The sequence below is a fragment of the Cherax quadricarinatus genome, chromosome 3 (genome assembly GCF_038502225.1).
Source record: "Cherax quadricarinatus isolate ZL_2023a chromosome 3, ASM3850222v1, whole genome shotgun sequence".
Taxonomy (NCBI): domain Eukaryota; kingdom Metazoa; phylum Arthropoda; class Malacostraca; order Decapoda; family Parastacidae; genus Cherax; species Cherax quadricarinatus.
In genome coordinates, this window is record NC_091294.1 from 58,971,917 (window position 1) to 58,996,739 (window position 24,823).

General features: G+C 46.2%; 1 protein-coding gene across 1 annotated transcript; it reads left to right on the forward strand.

Moving 5' to 3' along the window:
* Positions 1 to 408: 408 nt before the first annotated feature.
* On the forward strand, positions 409 to 24,823 carry LOC138853716 (uncharacterized; the record flags this gene model as incomplete). Its single annotated transcript, XM_070091955.1, is given in 5 exon segments — positions 409 to 532; positions 7,975 to 8,090; positions 9,163 to 9,367; positions 20,820 to 21,090; positions 23,080 to 24,823. Coding segments are annotated over 2 exon segments (1,827 nt in total), but the record flags the coding sequence as incomplete, so codon positions are not given.

The window sequence follows — 24,823 nt, forward strand, 5'->3', positions numbered from 1 at the left end:
ACATCCACATCGACTCCTTATCTACTTATACTTAGTTTAACAAATTACTGTTATTTCCCTTTATTTCGTATCATGTGTACTTATTTATCCTCTTTTTCTTAATATATGTATTATGTATATGTATTATATATTGCTAAACCTCTTGGCGTATACATAGTTCAGTTAGAGGTCCCATCCCCCCAATCATCATTTACCCCTGGTACTCCGAAGTTACTCCGCCCACTGCAAGTTTCTCCCACTATAGAGGTGCATAAACACTATAACCCTCTTCTTACATCCCACCCGTATTCTGATCCACATAATTCTTAAATGTATATACCTATACCCTTTCTTCTCCTTCTATAGTTAATGGTAATTGATATATTATTGTTGTAATTAATTACGTATGTGTTATTGTGTATACTTCAGACTGAGGTGGAGGTGAAGGACCTGCCACCCTATCACAAGTATGAGGTGCAGGTGGAGGCCTATAACGCCTACGGTGCTGCCCCCCCGTCAGAAGACACCTACACCGGTCACTCAGGCCAGGATGGTGAGACCAATCACAGACACCTACTTGTGGGTGATCCTGCCTCTCTCTATGTACCTTGTGGGTGATCCTGCCTCTCTATGTACCTTGTGGGTGATCCTGCCTCTCTCTATGCACCTTGTGGGTGATCCTGCCTCTCTATGTACCTTGTGGGTGATCCTGCCTCTCTCTATGCACCTTGTGGGTGATCCTGCCCTCTCTATACACCTTGTGGGTGATCCTGCCCCTCTCTGTGCACCTTGTGGATGATCCTGCCTCTCTCTATGCACCTTGTAGGTGATCCTACCCTCTCTATGCCCCTTGTTAGTGATCCTGCCCTCTCTATGCACCTTGTGGGTGATCCTGCCTCTCTCTATGCACCTTGTGGGTGATCCTGACCCTCTCTGTGCATCTTCTGGGTGATCCTCCCCCTCTCTGTGCACCTTGTGGATGATCCTGCCTCTCTCTATGCACCTTGTAGGTGATCCTACCCTCTCTATGCCCCTTGTGGGTGATCCTGCCCTCTCTATGCACCTTGTGGGTGATCCTGCCTCTCTCTGTGCACCTTCTGTGTGATTCTGCCCCTCTCTGTGCACCCTGTGGGTGATCCTGCTCCTCTCTGTGCACCTTGTGGGTGATTCTGTTCCTCTCTGTGCACCTTGTGGGTGATCCTGCCCCTCTCTGTGCACCTTGTGGGTGATCCTGCCCCTCTCTGTGCACCTTGTGGGTGATCCTGCCCCTCTCTGTGCACCTTGTGGGTGATCCTGCCTCTCTCTGTGCACCTTGTGGAGTGCCATTCACTCTGACATATTTTAATTATTTACTCACAGTTTTGTCACTACAGTTGGGATATCAATGTCCTCGAGGTTACTTGTTAATATTCACAATTTGATATTTTAACTGATTTTGAGGATTTTTAACCTTTTGTAATTATGTTTGTGTACTATATAATGTATGTGCTAACGTGTACTATATAATGTGTGTGCGTGTGTGTGTGTATGTGTGTGTGTGTGTGTGTGTGTGTGTGTGTATGTATTTGTGTGTGTGTGTGTGTATGTGTGTGTGTGTGTGTGTGTGTGTGTGTGTGTGTGTGTGTGTCTGTATGTGTGTGTGTGTGTGTGTGTGTGTATGTATGTGTGTGTGTGTGTGTGTGTGTGTGTGTGTGTGTGTGTGTGTGTGTGTGTGTGTGTGTATGTATGTGTGTGTGTGTGTCTGTGTGTGTGTGTGTGTTTGTATGTGTGTGTGTGTGTGTGTATGTATGTGTGTGTGTGTGTGTATGTATGTATGTGGGTGAAAATAACCCTCGAAGCTATAATCTAGGTGAAGTAGAGCTTGATCATACAGAATGTGAAAGGGACTTGGGAGTCATGGTAAGCAGAAATCTGAAGATTGAGACACTTATGCAGCATATGGGAATCTTTATTCAGGAAACGTTTCGCCACACAGTGGCTTCATCAGTCCAATACAAAGAGGAAGGCGTAAGGAGAGGAGGAGAATGAGGTAATCAGTCCCTCAACCTGGAGTCGATGTGTTCAGTCCATCAATCTTGTAGAAAGTACAGCATAGGGCCGTAGACGTGGCTTATATACTGTAGTGAGGTGACGTGAAGCAGAAGGAGGCGGGGTCATAGTGGTACCATCCACTAGTCGAAGTAGGTCTTGGTCCAAAGGTTGAACAAGTGTTGAAGAATTCTTTGTAACAAGATCCCATGATGCTGCAGTGTCTGACAGTTGTGACGAATGGTTTGAAAAACCGACAAGTTGAAGATTGAGACACTTATGCAGCATATGGGAATCTTCGACTAGTGGATGGTACCACTATGACCCCGCCTCCATCTGCTTCACGTCACCTCACTACAGTATATAAGCCACGTCTACGGCCCTATGCTGTACTTTCTACAAGATTGATGGACTGAACACATCGACTCCAGGTTGAGGGACTGATTACCTCATTCTCCTCCTCTCCTTACGCCTTCCTCTTTGTATTGGACTGATGAAGCCACTGTGTGGCGAAACGTTTCCTGAATAAAGATTCCCATATGCTGCATAAGTGTCTCAATCTTCAACTTGTCGGTTTTTCAAACCATTCGTCACAACTGTCAGACACTGCAGCATCATGGGATCTTGTTACAAAGAATTCTTCAACACTTGTTCAACCTTTGGACCAAGACCTACTTCGACTAGTGGATGGTACCACTATGACCCCGCCTCCTTCTGCTTCACGTCACCTCACTACAGTATATAAGCCACGTCTACGGCCCTATGCTGTACTTTCTACAAGATTGATGGACTGAACACGTCGACTCCAGGTTGAGGGACTGATTACCTCATTCTCCTCCTCTCCTTACGCCTTCCTCTTTGTATTGGACTGATGAAGCCACTGTGTGGCTAAACGTTTCCTGAATAAAGATTCCCATATGCTGCATAAGTGTCTCAATCTTCAACTTGTCGGTTTTTCAAACCATTCGTCACAACTGTCAGACACTGCAGCATCATGGGATCTTGTTACAAAGAATTCTTCAACACTTGTTCAACCTTTGGACCAAGACCTACTTCGACTAGTGGATGGTACCACTATGACCCCGCCTCCTTCTGCTTCACGTCACCTCACTACAGTATATAAGCCACGTCTACGGCCCTATGCTGTACTTTCTACAAGATTGATGGACTGAACACATCGACTCCAGGTTGAGGGACTGATTACCTCATTCTCCTCCTCTCCTTACGCCTTCCTCTTTGTATTGGACTGATGAAGCCACTGTGTGGCGAAACGTTTCCTGAATAAAGATTCCCATATGCTGCATAAGTGTCTCAATCTTCAACTTGTCGGTTTTTCAAACCATTCGTCACAAGCAGAAATCTAAAGCCAAGACAGCAGTGCCTCAGGGTGCGCAACAAGGCCAACAGATTACTTGGATTTATCTCAAGAAGTATAAGTAACAGAAGTCCAAAAGTTATTTTACAGCTCTATACATCACTAGTGAGGCCTCATTTAGATTATGCTGCTCAGTTTTGGTCTCCTTACTACAGGATGGACATAGACTCATTAGAGAACATACAGAGAAGAAAGACTAAAATGATTTACTGTGTAAGGAACCTCCCGTATGAAGATAGACTTAAAGCCTTAAATCTCCACTCTCTGGAGAGGCGTAGAATGAGGGGAGATATCATTGAAGTGTATAAGTGGATGACAGGCATAAACAAGGGAGACATTAATAAAGTACTGAGGGTGTCGAACCAGGTAAGAACCAGAAATAATGGATATAAGTTGGATAAATTTAGATTTAGAAAGGACATAGGTAAGTACTGGTTTTCTAACAGAGTTGTAGATGCGTGGAACAGTCTTCCCAGTGGGGTGATAGAGGCCAGGACCTTGGGTAGCTTTAAGAAGAGACTGGACAAATATATGAGTGGGAGGGGCTGGGTTTGATTGGTGTCATGGGGTACGGGAGTTATTTCTTGGGTAGCTTTAGGTAGAGGTCGTTTTGATAAGGACCTGCCTCGTATGGGCCAGTAGGCCTTCTGCAGTGTTCCTACATTCTTATGTTGTGTGTGTGTGTGTGTGTGTGTGTGTGTGTGTGTGTGTGTGTGTATGTATGTATGTGTGTGTGTATGTGTGTGTATGTGTGTGCGTATATATATGTGTGTGTATGTACTCACCTAAGACTTGTAGACCCCACTTCCTGCTCTCTTCAGCTATCCTCTCCTCCATTACCCTGCCAAGCTCTGCTAGCGTCCTTCCCCACTCTTCCTCCATTTTTGTGAGCTCTAACTCCCAATCTTCCCTCCCAGGTTCCTCCCTCCTGGCCTGGATCACACTTATTATTTTGAATTTGTAGTATTGTTGGCTTATGGCAACACTCCTGCGCCCGGCTCTAGGCCTCTCCCCATTTCTAGCACTGATCTCACTTCCAAATTATTTAAGTATTTTGTAGCCCTAGCCTCCCTTTTCTGGTTTAGGCAGCTTGTATTTCACTTCCCGACTTATTTACTGAGCTCTAACACTTTATATGATCCCTCCAACATCCTTGGATAGGCCACAAAGAGCCCAAAATCCGTGAGCACTGAGTACGCTGTTACTGTGTGTGTGTGTATGTGTGTATATGTGTACTCACCTAGTTGTACTCACCTAGTTGAGGTTGCAGGGGTCGAGTCCGAGCTCCTGGCCCCGCCTCTTCACTGGTCGCTACTAGGTCACTCTCCCTGAACCGTGAGCTTTATCATACCTCTGCTTAAAGCTATGTATGGATCCTGCCTCCACTACATCGCTTCCCAAACTATTCCACTTACTGACTACTCTGTGGCTGAAGAAATACTTCCTAATATCCTTGTGATTCATCTGTGTCTTCAACTTCCAACTGTGTCCCCTTGTTAATGTGCCCAGTCTCTGGAATATCCTGTCTTTGTCCACCTTGTCAATTCCTCTCAGTATTTTGTATGTCGTTATCATGTCCCCCCTATCTCTCCTGTCCTCCAGTGTCGTCAGGTTGATTTCCCTTAACCTCTCCTCGTAGGACATACCTCTTAGCTCTGGGACTAGTCTTGTTGCAAACCTTTGCACTTTCTCTAGTTTCTTTACGTGCTTGGCTAGGTGTGGGTTCCAAACTGGTACTGCATACTCCAATATGGGCCTAACGTACACGGTGTACAGGGTCCTGAACGATTCCTTATTAAGATGTCGGAATGCTGTTCTGAGGTTTGCTTGGCGCTCATATGCTGCAGCCGTTATTTGGTTGATGTGCGCTTCAGGAGATGTGTCTGGTGTTATACTCACCCCAAGATCTTTTTCCTTGAGTGAGGTTTGTAGTCTCTGGCCCCCTAGACGGTACTCCGTCTGCAGTATTCTTTGCCCTTCCCCAATCTTCATGACTTTGCACTTGGTGGGATTGAACTCCAGGCCTGCAGCCTGTCCAGATCCCTTTGTAGTTCTGCCTGGTCTTCGATCGAAAGAATTCTTCTCATCAACTTCACGTCATCTGCAAACAGGGACACCTCAGAGTCTATTCCTACCGTCATGTCGTTCACGAATACCAGAAACAGCACTGGTCCTAGGACTGACCCCTGTGGAACCCCGCTGGTCACAGGTGCCCACTCTGACACCTCGCCACGTACCATGACTCGCTGCTATCTTCCTGACAAGTATTCCCTGATCCATTGTAGTGCCTTTCCTGTTATCCCTGCTTGGTTTTCCAGTTATTGCACTAATCTCTTGTGTGGAACTGTGTCAAACGCCTTCTTGCAGTCCAAGAATATGCAATCCACCCACCCCCCTCTCTCTCGTCTTACTGCTGTCACCATGTCATGGAACTCCAGTAGGTTTGTGACACAGGATTTCCCGTCCCTGAAACCATGTTGGCTGCTGTTGATGAGATCATTCCTTTCTAGGTGTTCCACCACTCTTCTGATAATCTTCTCCATGATTCTGCATACTATACATGTCAGTGTCACTGGTCTGTAGTTTAGTGCTTCATGTCTGTCTCCTTATTTAAAGATTGGGACTATATTTGCTGTCTTCCATGCCTCAGGCAATCTCCCTGTTTCGATAGATGTATTGAATATTGTTGTTAGGGGTACACATAGCACCTCTGCTCCCTCTCTCAGGACCCATGGGGAGATGTTATCCGGCCCCATTGCCTTTGAGGTATCTAGCTCACTCAGAAGCCTCTTCATTTCTTCCTCGGTTGTGTGCACTGTGTCCAGCACTTGGTGGTGTGCCCCACCTCTCCGTCTTTCTGGAGTCCTTCTGTCTCCTCTGTGAACACTTCTTTGAATCTCTTGTTGAGTTCCTCACGTGCTTCAGGGTCATTTCTTGTTGTCTCTCCTCCTTCCTTCCTTAGCCTGATTACCTGGTCCTTGACTGATGTGGCCAGATTTGGCTTTCGCTGCTATGTCGTTTTCATATTGCTGTTGGGCCTCCCTTCTTATCTGTGCATATTCGTTTCTGGCTCTACGACTGCTCTCCTTATTCTCCTGGGTCCTTTGCCTTCTATATTTCTTCCATTCCCTAGCACACTTGGTTTTTGCCTCCCCGCACCTTTGGGCGAACCATGGGCTCATCCTGGCTTTTTCATTATTCCTGTTACCCTTGGGTACAAACCTCTCCTCAGCCTCCTTGCATATTGTTGCTAAATATTCCATCATCTCATTAACTGGCTTCCCTGCCAGTTCTCTGTCCCACTGAACCCCGTTCAGGAAGTTCCTCATTCCCGTGTAATCCCCTTTCTTGTAGTTTGGCTTCATTCGTCCTGGCCTTCCTGCTTCTCCCTCCACTTGTAGCTCTACTGTGTATTCGAAGCTTAAAACCAAGTGATCGCTGGCCCCAAGGAGTCTTTCGTATGTGATGTCCTCAATATCTGCACTACTCAAGGTGAATACTAGGTCCAGCCTTGCTGGTTCATCCTCTCTCTCTTGTAGTGTCCCTTGCGTGTTGGTACATGAAGTTTTCCAGTACCACCTCCATCATCTTAGCCCTCCATGTATCTTGGCCCCCATGTGGCTCCAAGTGTGTGTGTGTGTGTGTATGTGTATGAGTGTGTGTGTGTGTGTATGAGTGGGTGTGTGTGTGCGTGTGTGTGTGTGTGTGTGTGTGTGGTGTGTGTGTGTATGTGTGTGTATGTGTGTGTATGTGTGTGTATTTGTGTGTGTGTGTGTGTGTGTGTGTGTGTGTGTGTGTGTGTGTGTGTGTGTGTTGTGTGTGTTGTGTGTGTGTGTATGTGTGTGTATGTGTGTGTATGTGTGTGTATTTGTGTGTGTGTGTGTGTGTGTGTGTGTGTGTGTGTGTGTGTGTGTGTGTGTGTGTGTGTGTGTGTATTAATTTGACAGTATAGTTGAAGAAATTTAGAAAATTCATAAACTGGTTTTTACATTACAACTTGTGAACGCCTCATCCGATCAGCTTGAAACCCTCACCACCGATAACTTGAGACTTCAACCTCTGGTCGGCTTCAAACTTAAATTCTGGTGACTTCTGGATATTGGTTTTGGTGTGTGTAAGTGCCAATTTTGGTGTGTGTAGGTGCCAATTTTGGTGTGTGTAGGTGCCAATTTTGGTGTGTGTAGGTGCCAATTTTGGTGTGTGTAGGTGCCAATTTTGGTGTGTGTAGGTGCCAATTTTGGTGTGTGTAGGTGCCAATTTTGGTGTGTGTAGGTGCCAATTTACAATTTTTATTAAAGAAATTGGTCTATTAGTCTCCATCTGGTAAAGTGTTATTGCCTCTTCTTATAATTATCCGCATTTGAGAATCATACTACACTGTACTGTGCCTTTCCATGCACTGACATATATAGGGCTGGGCTTATGAGATATGGGGATCACTTTCTATGATCAAGGATCGAGCAGCAACTGAAACATATCGAGCTAAGTTTGTATCCATTTACAGAGCGAATTATGTTATTATAATCTACAATAAGAGGTGAAACTGCTAGTTATAAGTGTGAATACCCTGGACTAATATCTTTGTCTCACAGTACCGGAGGAAAACCCTGATAACCTGAGAGTAACTGACGCTGACGCCACTGACGCTGTACTCACATGGATTCCTGTTGACGAGGACTCTGTCAACGGACTCCTCTTAGGCTACAAGGTCAGTTGTCATGCCTAAAGGCCATCACTTGTGATACTGTTGCAAAGTGAAATAAAATCATTGTATGTAATCCCTTGGCCTTGATAGATATATTTTTTGAGTGATCATCGTAGGTGAACGTAGCACCACGTCACTTGCTACAGCCATGGGGACACTTCCTATTAACTACTGCAAATGGAAACTTTAATATATTTTTCTCTTCGTCCCTGAGATGAGGTAGTCGGTTGTTGTTAACAAGCTTGTCATCCAGAACTATGTTGGCAGGAGTCGAGGTCATCCAGGACTATGTTAGCATGAGTCGAGGTCATCCAGAACTATGTTAGCAGGAGTCGAGGTCATCCAGGACTATGTTAGCAGGAGTCGAGGTCATCCAGAACTATGTTAGCAGGAGTCGAGGTCATCCAGGACTATGTTAGCAGGAGTCGAGGTCATCCAGGACTATGTTGGCAGGAGTCGAGGTCATCCAGGACTATGTTAGCAGGAGTCGAGGTCATCCAGAACTATGTTAGCAGGAGTCGAGGTCATCCAGAACTATGTTGGCAGGAGTCGAGGTCATCCAGGACTATGTTAGCATGAGTCGAGGTCATCCAGAACTATGTTAGCAGGAGTCGAGGTCATCCAGGACTATGTTAGCAGGAGTCGAGGTCATCCAGGACTATGTTAGCATGAGTCGAGGTCATCCAGAACTATGTTAGCAGGAGTCGAGGTCATCCAGGACTATGTTAGCATGAGTCGAGGTCATCCAGGACTATGTTAGCAGGAGTCGAAGTCATCCAGAACTATGTTAGCAGGAGTCGAGGTCATCCAGAACTATGTTAGCAGGAGTCGAGGTCATCCAGAACTATGTTAGCAGGAGTCGAGGTCATCCAGAACTATGTTAGCAGGAGTCGAGGTCATCCAGAACTACGTTAGCATTAGTCGAGGTCATCCAGAACTATGTTAGCAGGAGTCGAGGTCATCCAGAACTATGTTAACTGGAGTCAAGGTCATCCAGGACTACTGTTACGCAATGGAAAGTTATCTATAATCCTTATCTCTGTGAGATATAACAGTCATACGTGTATGTTCTCAGGTTGAGTACTGGGTGGATGACGACGGTGCCGACGATGACGACGACGACCACGACCACGACCAAGTGCTAACGACAGGACCAGTGGGTCGAGCTGAACTGACGGGTCTGCAGCCCTTCACAAATTACCGTGCCCGCGTCAGTGTTGTCAACTCTGCCTTCACCGGACCAGCATCCTCCATTATTACCTTCAAGACTGCTGAAGGAGGTCAGTGCCTCATTAACGCCTCGGAAAATTACTTTTTTTTTTCTTCCTGACTTCTTGAAATTGTCAATCGGGAGTCAAAATTTTTCATTTTTTTTAATGTGGCTTGGTCACAGACCGGGCCGCGGGGGCGTTGACCCCCGGAACTCTCTCCAGGTAAACTCCAGGAAGGCATTATGCAGGCTCTAACGTAGGTTAGCTAGGTTCCATCTTCACTCATGGACTCATGCACAATGATAATCAACCGGGTATGATCACAAGTGTACCCCTGCACCATGATAATCAACCGGGTATGATCACAAGTGTACCCCTGCACCATGATAATCAACCGGGTATGATCACAAGTGTACCCCTGCACCATGATAATCAACCGGGTATGATCACAAGTGTACCCCTGCACCATGATAATCAACCGGGTATGATCACAAGTGTACCCCTGCACCATGATAATCAACCGGGTATGATCACAAGTGTACCCCTGCACCATGATAATCAACCGGGTATGATCACAAGTGTACCCCTGCACCATGATAATCAACCGGGTATGATCACAAGTGTACCCCTGCACCATGATAATCAACCGGGTATGATCACAAGTGTACCCCTGCACCATGATAATCAACCGGGTATGATCACAAGTGTACCCCTGCACCATGATAATCAACCGGGTATGATCACAAGTGTACCCCTGCACCATGATAATCAACCGGGTATGATCACACATGCACTCCTGCTCCATAAAAGTCAGCCAGGTATGATCTCCACATGTTCACCTCTGCACCATGATAGTCAGCCTGGTATGATCTCCACATGTTCACCTCTGCACCATGATAGTCAGCCTGGTATGATCTCCATTCGTGTTGCTGTATACAAGCCTCCAGATGCAATTTCCCAGCAATTCCGGGAGCAGCTTGTGAAAATTGACCACTGTCTGGAAAATCTCCCAACTCCTGCCCCAAACATCTTGCTACTGGGAGATTTCAACCTGAGACACCTAACATGGAGGAGTGCAGCAAATAATATTTTAGCAGAGACTACCCCAGGAGGCAGCTCAGATGAAAATTCACACACACACACAAGAGCTATTAAATCTCTGCACCAATTCACCTTAAAACAGCAAATATTAGAGCCTACAAGACTAGAAAATACGCTGGACCTCATCTTCACTAACATCGACGATCTGATACGTAATATAACGTATCAAAGACAATACACTCAGATCACAACATAATAGAGGTACAGACATGTATGCACAGGGCTCCTGACCAGCAAAATGTGATCAGTCATCAAGGTCTCTTCACTAAATTCAAATTCAATAAAAAAACATACAATGGCAACAAGTCAACCATGTGCTAAATGAAACAAGCTGGGAAAATATCCTAAACAACACGGATCCGAACCTTTGCCTAGAAAAAATTAGCACTGTGGTTCTTGAGGTCTGCTCAAGTCACTTTCCATTAAGAAAAAGGAAGAGAAGATGTAAACTAGAAAGAGAGAGGCGCTACTTATACAGACGAAGGCGAAGAATCACAGAGCTGCTGAGAGGGGCCAATATATCTGAAATACGAAGGGAGACACTGTCCAATGAAAGTGCAAATATCGAACATGAGCTGAAGAAATCTTACAGGAAACAAGAATCACAGGAAGAACTAAAAGCCATAAAGGAAACTGAAAAAAAATATTTATTTTCTTACGACAAATCTAAGGAAAAAATAACATCTAGTATTGGGGTCCTACTTAGGCGGGATGGTACATACATAGATGATAGACAAGAAATGAGTAAGATACTAAAGTCCCAATACGACTCAGTGTTCAGCGAGCCACTGCCCAGATTAAGGGTCGACACTCCAAATGAATTCTTTATGAACTAGACCCAAAATCTGGTCATCTAAAAAATCTCGGATATTATCCTAGCACCACAAGACTTTGAAAAAGGCAATAAATGACATGCTCATGCACTCTGCCCCAGGCCCAGACTCATGGAACTCCGTGTTCATCAAGAACTGCAAGAAGCCCCTGTCACATGCCTTTAGCATTCTATGGAGAGGGAGCATGGACACAGGGGTCATCCCACACTCACTAAAAACACAACTGGCATACCCCCACTGTACAAAGGTGGCAGTAAAACAATTGCAAAGAACTACAGACCGATAGCACTAACATCCATAACATAAAACTCTTTCGAGGGCCGAGAAAAACTAATTTTGGGTGTGATTTACAGGGTCCCAAATCTTGATAGGGAGTGCAGTAAACTTCTATGGGACGAAATTCGTAAGGCATCTACATACGAAAATGTTGTGCTAATGGGAGATTTCAACTATAGACAGATTGACTGGAGCAATTTGACAGGAAATTTAGAGTCAGGTGACTTTCTTGATACGATCCAGGATTGTTTTTTAAAACAGTTTGTGACAGAGCCAACTAGGGAAAATAACCTCCTTGACTTGGTTCTTGCCAGTAGGGAAACACTAATTAATAATCTTGAGGTTAATGATGAGCTTGGGGAAAGTGATCACAAATCACTCAGTTTTAATATATCATGGAATTCCCCTAATAATGGCAATCAAGTCTCTGTCCCTGACTTCCGCTTGGCTGATTTCATAGGACTGAAAAATTACTTAGGTTGGCTGAACTGGAATGACCTGACTAAGGGTCAGGTAGGTGGTGATGGTTGCCGATATGACGCTTTCCAGGGCATAGTTCTAGCTGCTCAGTCAAATTATGTTCCAAATAGGGAAATCAGATCAAACAAAAATGATCCTAAATGGATGAACAATATATTAAAATATCTAATTGGTCAAAAGAGAGGCATATATAGGCAAATCAAAAGAGGAGAGGGGCAATTAAGAAATCGATATATTCAGTTAAAGAGAGAAATAAAAAAAAGGAATTAGAAAAGCAAAAAGAGATTATGAGGTTAAAGTTGCAAGAGAATTGAAGACTAACCCAAAAGAATTCTTTCAGGTATACAGAAGTAAGATCAGGGACAAGATAGGCCCACTCAAAGGTTCCTCGGGTCAGCTCACTGACAGTGACAAGGAAATGTGTAGAATTTTTAACACATACTCCCTCTCAGTTTTTACACAGGAGGATACCAGCGATATTCCAGAAATGATAAATTATGTGGAACAGGACGATAATAAACTGTGCACGATTAGGGTCACAAGTGACATGGTCCTTAGGCAAATAGATAAATTATAACCTAACAAATCCCCAGGCCCTGATGAACTGTATGCAAGGGTTCTAAAGGAATGTAAAGAGGTGCTTAGCAAATCTTTTCAACATATCACTACAAACTGGCATGGTGCCAGATAAGTGGAAAATGGCAAATGTGATACCTATTTTCAAAGCAGATGACAGGTCCTTAGCTTCGAACTATAGACCAATAAGCCTAACCTCCATAGTGGGAAAATTTATGGAATCAATAATTGCCGAGGCAGTTCGTAGCCACCTTGAAAAGCATAAATAAATCAACGAATCTCAGCATGGTTTTACAAAGGGGCGTTCCTGCCTTACGAATTTATTAACTTTTTTCACTAAGGTATTTGAGGAGGTAGATCATGGTAATGAATATGATATTGTGTATATGGACTTCATTAAGGCTTTTGACAGGGTCCCACATCAGAGACTATTGAGGAAAATTAAGGCACATGGAATAGGAGAAAAATTTTTCCTGGATAGAGGCATGGTTGACAAATAGGCAGCAGAGAGTTTGCATAAATGGGGAGAAATCAGAGTGGGGAAGCGTCACGAGCGGTGTTCCACAGGGGTCAGTGTTGGGCCCCCTGCTGTTCACAATCTACATAAACGACATAGATGAGGGCATAAAGAGCGGCATCAGCAAGTTTGCCGATGACACCAAAATAGGCCGTCAAATTCATTCTGACGAGAACATTAGAGCACTCCAGGAAGATTTGAGTAGACTGATGCAGTGGTCGGAGAGGTGGCAGATGCAGTTTAATATAGACAAATGCAAAGTTCTAAATGTTGGACAGGACAATAACCATGCCACATATAAACTAAATAATGTAGATCTTAATATTACGGATTGCGAAAAAGATTTAGGAGTTCTGGTTAGCAGTAATCTGAAACCAAGACAACAGTGCATAAGTGTTCGCAATAAAGCTAATAGAATCCTTGGTTTCATATCAAGAAGCATAAATAATAGGAGTCCTCAGGTTGTTCTACAACTCTGTACATCCTTGGTTAGGCCTCATTTAGATTATGCTGCACAGTTTTGGTCACCGTATTACAGAATGGATATAAATGCTCTGGAAAATGTACAAAGGAGGATGACAAAGTTGATCCCATGTATCAGAAACCTTCCCTATGAGGATAGACTAAGGGCCCTGAATCTGCACTCTCTAGAAAGACGTAGAATTAGGGGGGATATGATTGAGGTGAATAAATGGAAAACAGGAATAAACAAAGGGGATGTAAATAGTGTGCTGAAAATATCTAGCCTAGACAGGACTCGCAGCAATGGTTTTAAGTTAGAAAAATTCAGATTCAGGAAGGACATAGGAAAGTACTGGTTTGGTAATAGAGTTGTGGATGAGTGGAACAAACTCCCAAGTACAGTTATAGAGGCCAGAACGTTGTGTAGCTTTAAAAATAGGTTGGATAAATACATGAGTGGATGTGGGTGGGTGTGAGTTGGACCTGATTAGCTCGTGCTACCAGGTCGGTTGCCGTGTTCCTCCCTTAAGTCAAGGTGACCTGACCTGACTAGGTTGGGTGCATTGGCTTAAGCCAGTAGGACACTTGGACCTGCCTTGCATGGGCCAGTAGGCCTGCTGCAGTGTTCCTTCATTCTTATGTTCTTGTGTTCTTAAGATAGCCAACCACCTAGATACCCATCAATTACACAACCCAGGGCAACATGGGTTTAGAGCAGGTTGCATCTGCCTGTCCCAGCTACTGGACCACTATGGCAAGGTTGTGGATGCTGTAGAGGATAAACAAAATACAGATGTAGTATACACAGACTTTGCAAAAGCTTTCAACAAGTGTAACCATGGTGTAATAACACACAAAATGCGTGATAAAGGAATAACAGGAAAAGTTGGTAGATAGTTCTATAACTTCCTGACATATAGAACACAAAGAGTAATAGTAAACAGAGTAGAGTTTGAGGCAGCTATGGTAAGTAAGTAAGTAAGTAAGTAAGTAAGTTTATTCAGGTATACACAAATACAGTTACATAGAATTATCATACATAGCAGCATATGTGTAGAGAACCTAGGATAACCCAAAAAAGTCAGACAGAGTGACTTATTTCCATTGGGGTGAAAAGCTCTGTTCCACAAGGCACAGTGCTCGCTGCCATTCTATTCCTCATCCTCATTTCTGACATAGATAGAGATGTAAGCCATAGCTCCTTATCTTCCTTTGCGGATGACACTCGAACTGCCATGAGAGTGACCTCCATGGAAGACACCACAAAACTCCAAGCGGACATCAACCAAATCTTCAAATGGTCCACTCAACACAATATGAAGTTCAATGAAGAGAAATATCAACTACTCAGATATGGAAAACTTGAGGAAATTAAAACTGTATCAGGGTATACGACAAATTCTAACTATGCAATACAGGGAAAAAGTAATGTGATGGACCTTGGAGTGATGCCAGAGGATCTCACCTTCAAAGACCACAACAATGTATCTACTGCATCTGGTATGAAAGTGGTAGGGACGCCAAGACCATGATGATTATCTTCAAATCTCGTGTTCTCTCTAGGCTGGAATACTGCTGTACACTAACTGCCCCCTTCAAGGTTGGCGAAATTGTTGACCTGGAGAATGTGCACATAAGTACTGTAAGGTACCTAAATTACCGTTAACAGTCGAAGGCCCTTGATTTGTATTCCCTGGAACCCAGGCGAGAGAGATACATGAAAATATGCACTAGGAAAGTCTTAGAGGGATTAGTACCAAACTTGAACACGAAAATCTCTCCCTATGAAAGCAAAAGACTCAGCAGGAGATGCAACATTCCCCCAATGAAAAGCAGGGGTGCCACGAGTACACTGAGAGACAATACAATAAGTGTCAGGGGCCCAAGACTGTTCAACTGCCTCCCAGCATACATGAGGGGGATTACCAATAGACCCCTGGCTGTCTTCAAGCAGGCACTGCAGAGGCACCTGAAGTCAGTATTTGACCAGCCGGGCTGTGGTTCGTACGTCAGTTTGCATGCGGCCAGCAGTAACAGCCTGATTGATCAGAACCTGATCCACCACGAGGCCTGGTCTCAGACCGAGCCGCGGGGGCGTTGACCCCCAAAACCTTCTCTAGGTAGGCTCCAGGTAAACTCCTGCACCATGATAATCAGCCAGGTATAATATCCACATGTTCATCTCTGCACCATGATAGTCAGCCTGGCATGACCTTCACACCACACGTGCATCCCTACACCATGATAGTCAGCCTGGCATGACCTTCACACCACACGTGCACTCCTACACCATGATAGTCAGCCTGGCATGACCTTCACACCACACGTGCGCTCCTACACCATGATAGTCAGCCTGGCATGACCTTCACACCACACGTGCACCCCTATACCATGATAGTCAGCCTGGCATGACCTTCACGCCACACGTGCACCTCTACACCATGATAGTCAGCCTGGCATGACCTTCACACCACACGTGCACTCCTACACCATGATAGTCAGCCTGGCATGACCTTCACGTGCACTCACGCCACACGTGCACCTCTACACCCACACCATGATAGTCAGCCTGGCATGACTTCACACCACACGTGCACTCCTACACCATGATAGTCAGCCTGGCATGACCTTCACACCACACGGGCACCCCTACACCATGATAGTCAGCCTAGCATGACCTTCACACCACACGTGCACCTCTACACCATGATAGTCAGCCTGGCATGACCTTCACACCACACGTGCACCCCTACACCATGATAGTCAGCCTGGCATGACCTTCACACCACACGTGCGCTCCTACACCATGATAGTCAGCCTGGCATGACCTTCACACCACACGTGCATCCCTACACCATGATAGTCAGCCTGGCATGACCTTCACACCACACGTGCACTCCTACACCATGATAGTCAGCCTGGCATGACCTTCACACCACACGTGCGCTCCTACACCATGATAGTCAGCCTGGCATGACCTTCACACCACACGTGCACCCCTATACCATGATAGTCAGCCTGGCATGACCTTCACGCCACACGTGCACCTCTACACCATGATAATCAGCCTGGCATGACCTTCACACCACACGTGCACTCCTACACCATGATAGTCAGCCTGGCATGACCTTCACACCACACGTGCACTACTACACCATGATAGTCAGCCTGGCATGACCTTCACACCACACGGGCGCTCCTACACCCTGAGAGTCAGCCTGGCATGACCTTCACACCACACATGGACTCCTACACCATGATAGTCAGCCTGGCATGACCTTCACACCACACATGCACTCCAACACCATGATAGTCAGCCTGGCATGACCTTCACACCACACGTGCACTCCTACACCATGATAGTCAGCCTGGCATGACCTTCACACCACACGTGCACCCCTATACCATGATAGTCAGCCTGGCATGACCTTCACGCCACACGTGCACCTCTACACCATGATAGTCAGCCTGGCATGACCTTCACACCACACGTGCACTCCTACACCATGATAGTCAGCCTGGCATGACCTTCACACCACACGTGCACTCCTACACCATGATAGTCAGCCTGGCATGACCTTCACACCACACGTGCACTCCTACACCATGATAGTCAGCCTGGCATGACCTTCACACCACACGGGCACCCCTACACCATGATAGTCAGCCTAGCATGACCTTCACACCACACGTGCACCTCTACACCATGATAGTCAGCCTGGCATGACCTTCACACCACACGTGCACCCCTACACCATGATAGTCAGCCTGGCATGACCTTCACACCACACGTGCGCTCCTACACCATGATAGTCAGCCTGGCATGACCTTCACACCACACGTGCACTCCTACACCATGATAGTCAGCCTGGCATGACCTTCACACCACACGTGCACCCCTACACCATGATAGTCAGCCTGGCATGACCTTCACACCACACGTGCGCTCCTACACCATGATAGTCAGCCTGGCATGTCTACACCATGATAGTCAGCCTGGCATGACCTTCATACCACACGTGCACTCCTACACCATGATAGTCAGCCTGGCATGACCTTCACACCACACGTGCACTCTTACACCATGATAGTCAGCCTGGCATGACCTTCACACCACAGGGGCACCCCTACACCATGAAAGTCAGCCTAGCATGACCTTCACACCACACGTGCACCTCTACACCATGATAGTCAGCCTGGCATGACCTTCACACCACACGTGCACCCCTACACCATGATAGTCAGCCTGGCATGACCTTCACACCACACATGCACTCCTACACCATGATAGTCAGCCTGGCATGACCTTCACACCACACGTGCACTCCTACACCATGATAGTCAGCCTGGCATGACCTTCACACCACACATGCACTCCTACACCATGATAGTCAGCCTGGCATGACCTTCACACCACACGTGCGCTCCTACACCATGATAGTCAGCCTGGCATGACCTTCACACCACACGTGCACTCCTACACCATGATAGTCAGCCTGGCATGACCTTCACACCACACATGCACTCCTACACCATGATAGTCAGCCTGGCATGACCTTCACACCACACGTGCGCTCCTACACCATGATAGTCAGCCTGGCATGACCTTCACACCACACGTGCACCCCTACACCATGATAGTCAGCCTGGCATGACCTTCACACCACACGTGCGCTCCTACACCATGATAGTCAGCCTGGCATGACCTTCACACCACACGTGCACTCCTACACCATGATAGTCAGCCTGGCATGACCTTCACACCACACGTGCGCTCCTACACCATGATAGTCAGCCTGGCATGACCTTCACACCACACGTGCGCTCCTACACCATGATAGTCAGCCTGGCATGACCTTCACACCACACGTGCACTCCTACACCATGATAGTCAGCCTGGCATGACCTTCACACCACACGTGCACTCCTACACCATGATAGTCAGCTAGGTATGATGTTACTTTATTGAATGTTACAGTCAATAAACCTCTATAGACCGTCCCATATTCTCGTCAATGTTCCATGTACTTTTTCCATTACATTTACGGAACTTGCACTGTACGCTGGACCTTCATGTGAGAACTGACTTTGAAAATTTCCCTCTGACACAGATAAGCAACACGAGATGAGCCATGAAGCTGCGAATGTAAGTTAAACACAAGAACAAAATATTATTCATTGTTATAAAAGATAGTTTGCTAAAGTTATAGATAGCATCGAAATAAGTTGAGAATATGACTGTCAGAGATGCAGCGTGTCACTGTCAGGGGAGCCTCGTCAAGACTTGGCTGTCAGGGGAGCCTCGTCAAGACTTGGCTGTCAGGGGAGCCTCGTCAAGACTTGGCTGTTATGGGAGCCTCGTCAAGACTTGGCTGTCATGAGAGCCTCGTCAAGACTTGGCTGTTATGGGAACCTCGTCAAGACTTGGCTGTTATGGGAACCTCGTCAAGACTTGGCTGTTATGGGAGCCTCGTCAAGACTTGGCTGTTATGGGAGCCTCGTCAAGACTTGGCTGTTATGGGAGCCTCGTCAAGACTTGGCTGTTATGGGAGCCTCGTCAAGACTTGGCTGTTATGGGAGCCTCGTCAAGACTTGGCTGTTATGGGAGCCTCGTCAAGACTTGGCTGTTATGGGAGCCTCGTCAAGACATGGCTGTTATGGGAGCCTCGTCAAGACTTGGCTGTCATGAGAGCCTCGTCAAGACTTGGCTGTTATGGGAACCTCGTCAAGACTTGGCTGTTATGGGAGCCTCGTCAAGACTTGGCTGTCAGGGGAGCCTCGTCAAGACTTGGCTGTTATGGGAGCCTCGTCAAGACTTGGCTGTTATGGGAGCCTCGTCAAGACTTGGCTGTTATGGGAGCCTCGTCAAGACTTGGCTGTCAGGGGAGCCTCGTCAAGACTTGGCTGTTATGGGAGCCTCGTCAAGACTTGGCTGTCAGGGGAGCCTCGTCAAGACTTGGCTGTTATGGGAGCCTCGTCAAGACTTGGCTGTCAGGGGAACTTCGTCAAGGTTTGGCTGTCATGGGAGCCTCGTCAAGACTGTTTGGGGCTGTCACTTGGCTGTTATGGGAGCCTCGTCAAGACTTGGCTGTTATGGGAGCCTCGCTTGGCTGTCATTGGAGCCTCGTCAAGACTTGGCTGTCATTGGAGCCTCGTCAAGACTTGGCTGTCAGGGGAGCCTCGTCAAGATTTGGCTGTCAGGGGAACCTAGTCAAGATTTGGCTGTCATGGGAGTCTCGTCTAGACTTGGCTGTCATGGGAGCCTCGTCTAGACTTGGCTGTCATGGGAGCCTCGTCAAGATTTGGCTGTCAGGGGAGCCTCGTCAAGATTTGGCTGTCATGGGAGCCTCGTCTAGACTTGGCTGTCATGGGAGCCTCGTCTAGACTTGGCTGTCAGGGGAGCCTCGTCAAGATTTGGCTGTCAGAGGAGCCTTCGTCAAGACTTGGTTACCCGGTAAAAGAATTCTTGAAGGAACTATCCTGTAGGAACAACAAAAGTCTCAGTACCTGACAGGTAAAAAGCAGACCAAACAAAGTGAAAAATATTTAGACAACATTTCGGTTTGTCTTAGACCATTATCTGGCCGCAAGCTGAGACTGGTCCAGGATGGACCTAAGACCATTATCTGGCCACAAGCTGAGGCTGGTCCAGGACGGACCTAAGACCATTATCTGGCCGCAAGCTGAGACTGGTCCAGGACGGACCTAAGACCATTATCTGGCCACAAGCTGAGGCTGGTCCAGGACGGACCTAAGACCATTATCTTGCCGCAAGCTCAGACTGGTCCAGGACAGACCTAAGACCATTATCTTGCCGCAAGCTCAGACTGGTCCAGGACAGACCTAAGACCATTATCTGGCCACAAGCTCAGACTGGTCCAGGACGGACCTAAGCCTCGTATAAAGATTTATCTCTAATATGTTATTTAATTATGATGTGGAAGATACTTAAGTCCATATTTTGTTAATTTTAGATAATCAGCCTTAAATGTATTTTTATTTAGAACTATTTTCATACAGCAATTACTACTGGGCAAAGACATTATTATGCATAATCAATAATGTGTTGTTTCCACCATGTAGAATATAATAGGAGCGCTGCACACAGAATCATTACACTGTAGGCCTACTGGCCTACTAAAGTGCTTTTGTATGTAGGTAGACTATCCATCCAAATATTTCAATCCAGTTATCTAACTTGATTTATTTTTTAATTTACCCAAGGTAGAGCTTAGCCAAGTTTGGCTACTCTGAACTGCTAGCTTTCTTCTAACAGAGTCAGGACCAGTGTCTAATCTGAAGGCGAGGCAGCTGGGAGACGACAACGTGCTGGTGGACTGGGGAGAGCCCGAGGAGCCACACGGTGTAGTAAGAGGCTACCAGGTTCACTACACCACTGTGAGCGAGGACGGTCAAGAGGGAACCCTCACTGAGTACGCTGAGAAACTTGACCCCTCCGTCACCATGGTCAAGCTCTCGGAACTGGAAGAGGGAGCCACCTACAGGGTCACTGTTGCTGCTGTTAACGGCGCCGGGGATGGTGAAGGGTAAGTTTATTCTGTTTATTCTTCCTCGATAACATGATACCCCTATTAAATTTGTTAGGTTTAAGGCCTATCATCTTCATGAGAATCATTAAGGCTACTATTCACCTGTACACTGACATATTCCTCTTGTTCTATTCTAACTGTCACTAAATACGATCAGCTGTATCATTGTTCATTCCCAGAAGCACAAATACTATCAAAGACATGCAGTATCAGGTCGTGTAGAATGCACTCAAGGAGCAATCAATGAAGAATAACGAATACACTTGTTTTGACATATACTATATATTTCCACCCCTAGAAGGTACGTACAAATATATACAATCATGAAAAGACTTCAGGGACAATTTAAATCTAATAATGAATAGGGTTAGGAGAGACTACGAGAACACACTCGCTAAGCAGCTTTAGTAAACCCCGTACCAAAGGCAGAATTGTTACCGTGTGAGCCAGTCAGTAGCTTGAGAGTCTGCTGGTCTGAGGTGTTCCTAGAGGCAAGGTAAACTCCCTCAAAGTGTCAACCTTCCCTATGATCGTCAGATCTACAAAGCACCTAGATGGTGCGCTCATCCTAGCAAGCACTGACTAATGTGCGTCTGATTTGGTAAGAAAATATGCATAAGAGTGGCTGTATGGGGCACGTCCAATAAAAGATGAATGTCCCTAAGAGTGGTGAATCAGCCGCAGCTGATAGCGCATGACAAACTTTTCTAAGATATGTTAATCCGCAACTCTACACTTCCTGCACTAGCGCATAGTCCGGCAGACTACTCTTGTTCATTTCTCATTCCTTTATGCTTTTCTCTCTCCTCTTGAAACATATTATCAAACCTGTTGATAAATGTTCTGTTATCAAACTTGTTGATAAATATTCTACTATTAAACTTGATTATAAATGTTATATGGTCAAACTTGTTTGTAAATATTTTGTAAATGCTCTTTGTTATTCAGTCTTACTCTGCGGTTCTTTGCTTAACTTTCCATAAGTGTCTCCCATTTTAACATCAGAATCTACGCAAACAATTGTTCTCACGATTCACTTCTAAATCTCTCAGATTTTATCATACACTTCATGTGATTTTTTTTTAAAATACGTGAAATACTAAAAAAATTAAGGAAAATGTTTTAAAATGGTTTTATATTGAATATTTCGACGATTCAGGGCGGTTTAAAGCATTTCTCAAGGTTTAACTTAACACCTAGACTCTCGACACTCTCACCTCCAGCCACACAACACTGACTATTACCCACTTCTTAAATCCAACTCTAGATAACTCATGTCTTCAGTATAAATATCCATGCTTTAATTTTCTCTCAGCAATCATCATTTCGAGTTTGCCATGTTTAATTTAGCTCTCATTCTCTCATATACACCTGAATTAATACTTCTGCTTACCTTCCATCACCAGGCCACGGTGCACCGTGGCATGGTGATGAAAACAAGAGCATTATACACCTAGAAAATCGTCATTGGATACGTTTAGCTCCTGGAACCTTGGTCACTCCAAATGATGATATGGAGGGACCAAGGTCCTAAGACCAATGATTATCCAGAAAAGATGTCCTAAGGATATGCAGTTGAGTTCTTTCATCCATATTGTGGATATCCTTATACTTCCTACCGTCAAACAAAATACTTTATTAAAGTCATACAAAATGCCAGATTAGGAATCAAATATGTTTGTGTTATGTATATGACAAAGGTGAGAGAGAGAGACAGAGACTAATATTGTTTTTGCCGTTAATTTCGTCATTAATGACAGCTGTTAGTGGGGGAAAGGAAAGGAAAGACAGAAATAATTACAAGGAGTGAAAGATTTGTCTTTTGAGGATTATATCTTAAAAGATATTGTATGTTGTGAGATATCGAGGATTGGATCGCCTTAATGCGATCGAATCTTACCTAGTTTGTGTATGTTCGGTAACGTAATTGTTGGTGAGTCAGCAGTGACTGGCAGTGATAGAAACTAATGGTTGTTGGCACTTCAGGTTGTCTGTGGACGTAGATCTGAAGCCAGGAGAGCCAATGGTGCCAGCAGTGCCAGTGTTCACTTGGTCCATCTTCAAGGAAAGTGAAGAGCAAGAAGGCACTGACAGGGATGCTGACGGCGACGTAGATGACGACGACGTCAGAAACTTGAACGTCATCATCGGCGATACTGATAGTGATGGTGACGTCGACAGGGATGATGTCCTCGATACTGACAATGACGGGGATATCGACGAGGATGACGTCAATGTTGCTGACATCAATAATGATGGGACTGTAGACGAGAAGGACGTGGCTGCTGCTGACGTGGACGACGACGGTGATGTTGACATAGCTGACATCGGCGACGAAGATGGCGACGGTGACTTCGACGCTTCCGACGTACTCTCCGCTGACGAAGATGGTGACGGCGATATTGACGCTTCAGACGATGACGAGGAGAACACATTGTTGGAGGATCGTGACGGAGATGGTGACGTTGACCAGGACGACGTCGTTGACATCAATCATGACGGCATTGTAGACGAGGAAGACTTCAAAGCCGCAGACGTCGACAACGACGGTGACATCGACGAGGATGACGTGAAAGCCGCCGACAAGGATGGTGACGGTGATATCGACGCGGCCGACTTGACAGATTTAGACGGTGATGGAAAGGTTGACGGAGACGACTTAGAGGTTGTGGACAGGGACGGGGACGGTGACGTGGACGCCAGGGACTACGCCCTAAGACGTACCTTCCTCACTGACGTCGACAAAGATGGCGATGTCGACGAACACGACTTACTCGACGCCGACAATGACGGCGACATTGACGCCGACGACCATTCCATCGCCGACATTGATAACGACGGCGACGTTGATGCTGACGACGTGGAAGCCGCCGACAGGGACGGCGACGGAGACGTCGACGCTGCTGACATCGGAGACGAAGATGGTGATGGAGATATTGATGGCCACGACGTACTGAAAGCTGACGAGGACGGTGACGGTGACATCGACGCTAGTGACGACAACGAGGAAGACTCCCTCCTCGAGGACCGTGACGGCGACGGCGACATTGACCGTGACGACGTCACTGACCTCGACGCAGACGGTGACATTGACGCTGAGGACTTCGCTGCCGCGGACATCGACGACGATGGCGACGTCGACGCTGATGATGTCAAGGTGGCTGACAGAGATGGTGATGGTGATGTCGACGCGGCTGATATCACTGACCTGGATGGTGATGGCAGAGTGGATGGTGATGACCTGGAAATAGAAGACCGTGATGGTGATGGCGATATTGATGCCAAGGACTTCACCTTCAGGAAGACGCTGCTGGCTGATACAGACGACGACGGTGACGTAGATCAGGATGACGTCCTTGACGTCGACGGCGATGGTGACATCGATGATGCAGACATCGAAGCTGCAGACATTGATGACGACGGCGATGTTGACATCGATGACGTCAGACAAGGTGACAAAGATGGCGATAATGACGTCGATGCCTCCGACGTACGTGACGTCGATGGTGATGGCTTCATTGACGAAGATGACCTCGATGTTAAGGACAAAGACGGTGATGGTGACATCGACGCCGCTGACTTCGATCTGAGGAAGACCATTCTCGCGGACACAGACAAGGACGGTGACGTCGACCGTGATGACGTCCTCGACACTGATGCTGATGGTGACATTGACCAGGAGGATATTGATGTAGCTGACATCGATAATGACGGCGACGTGGACATGAAT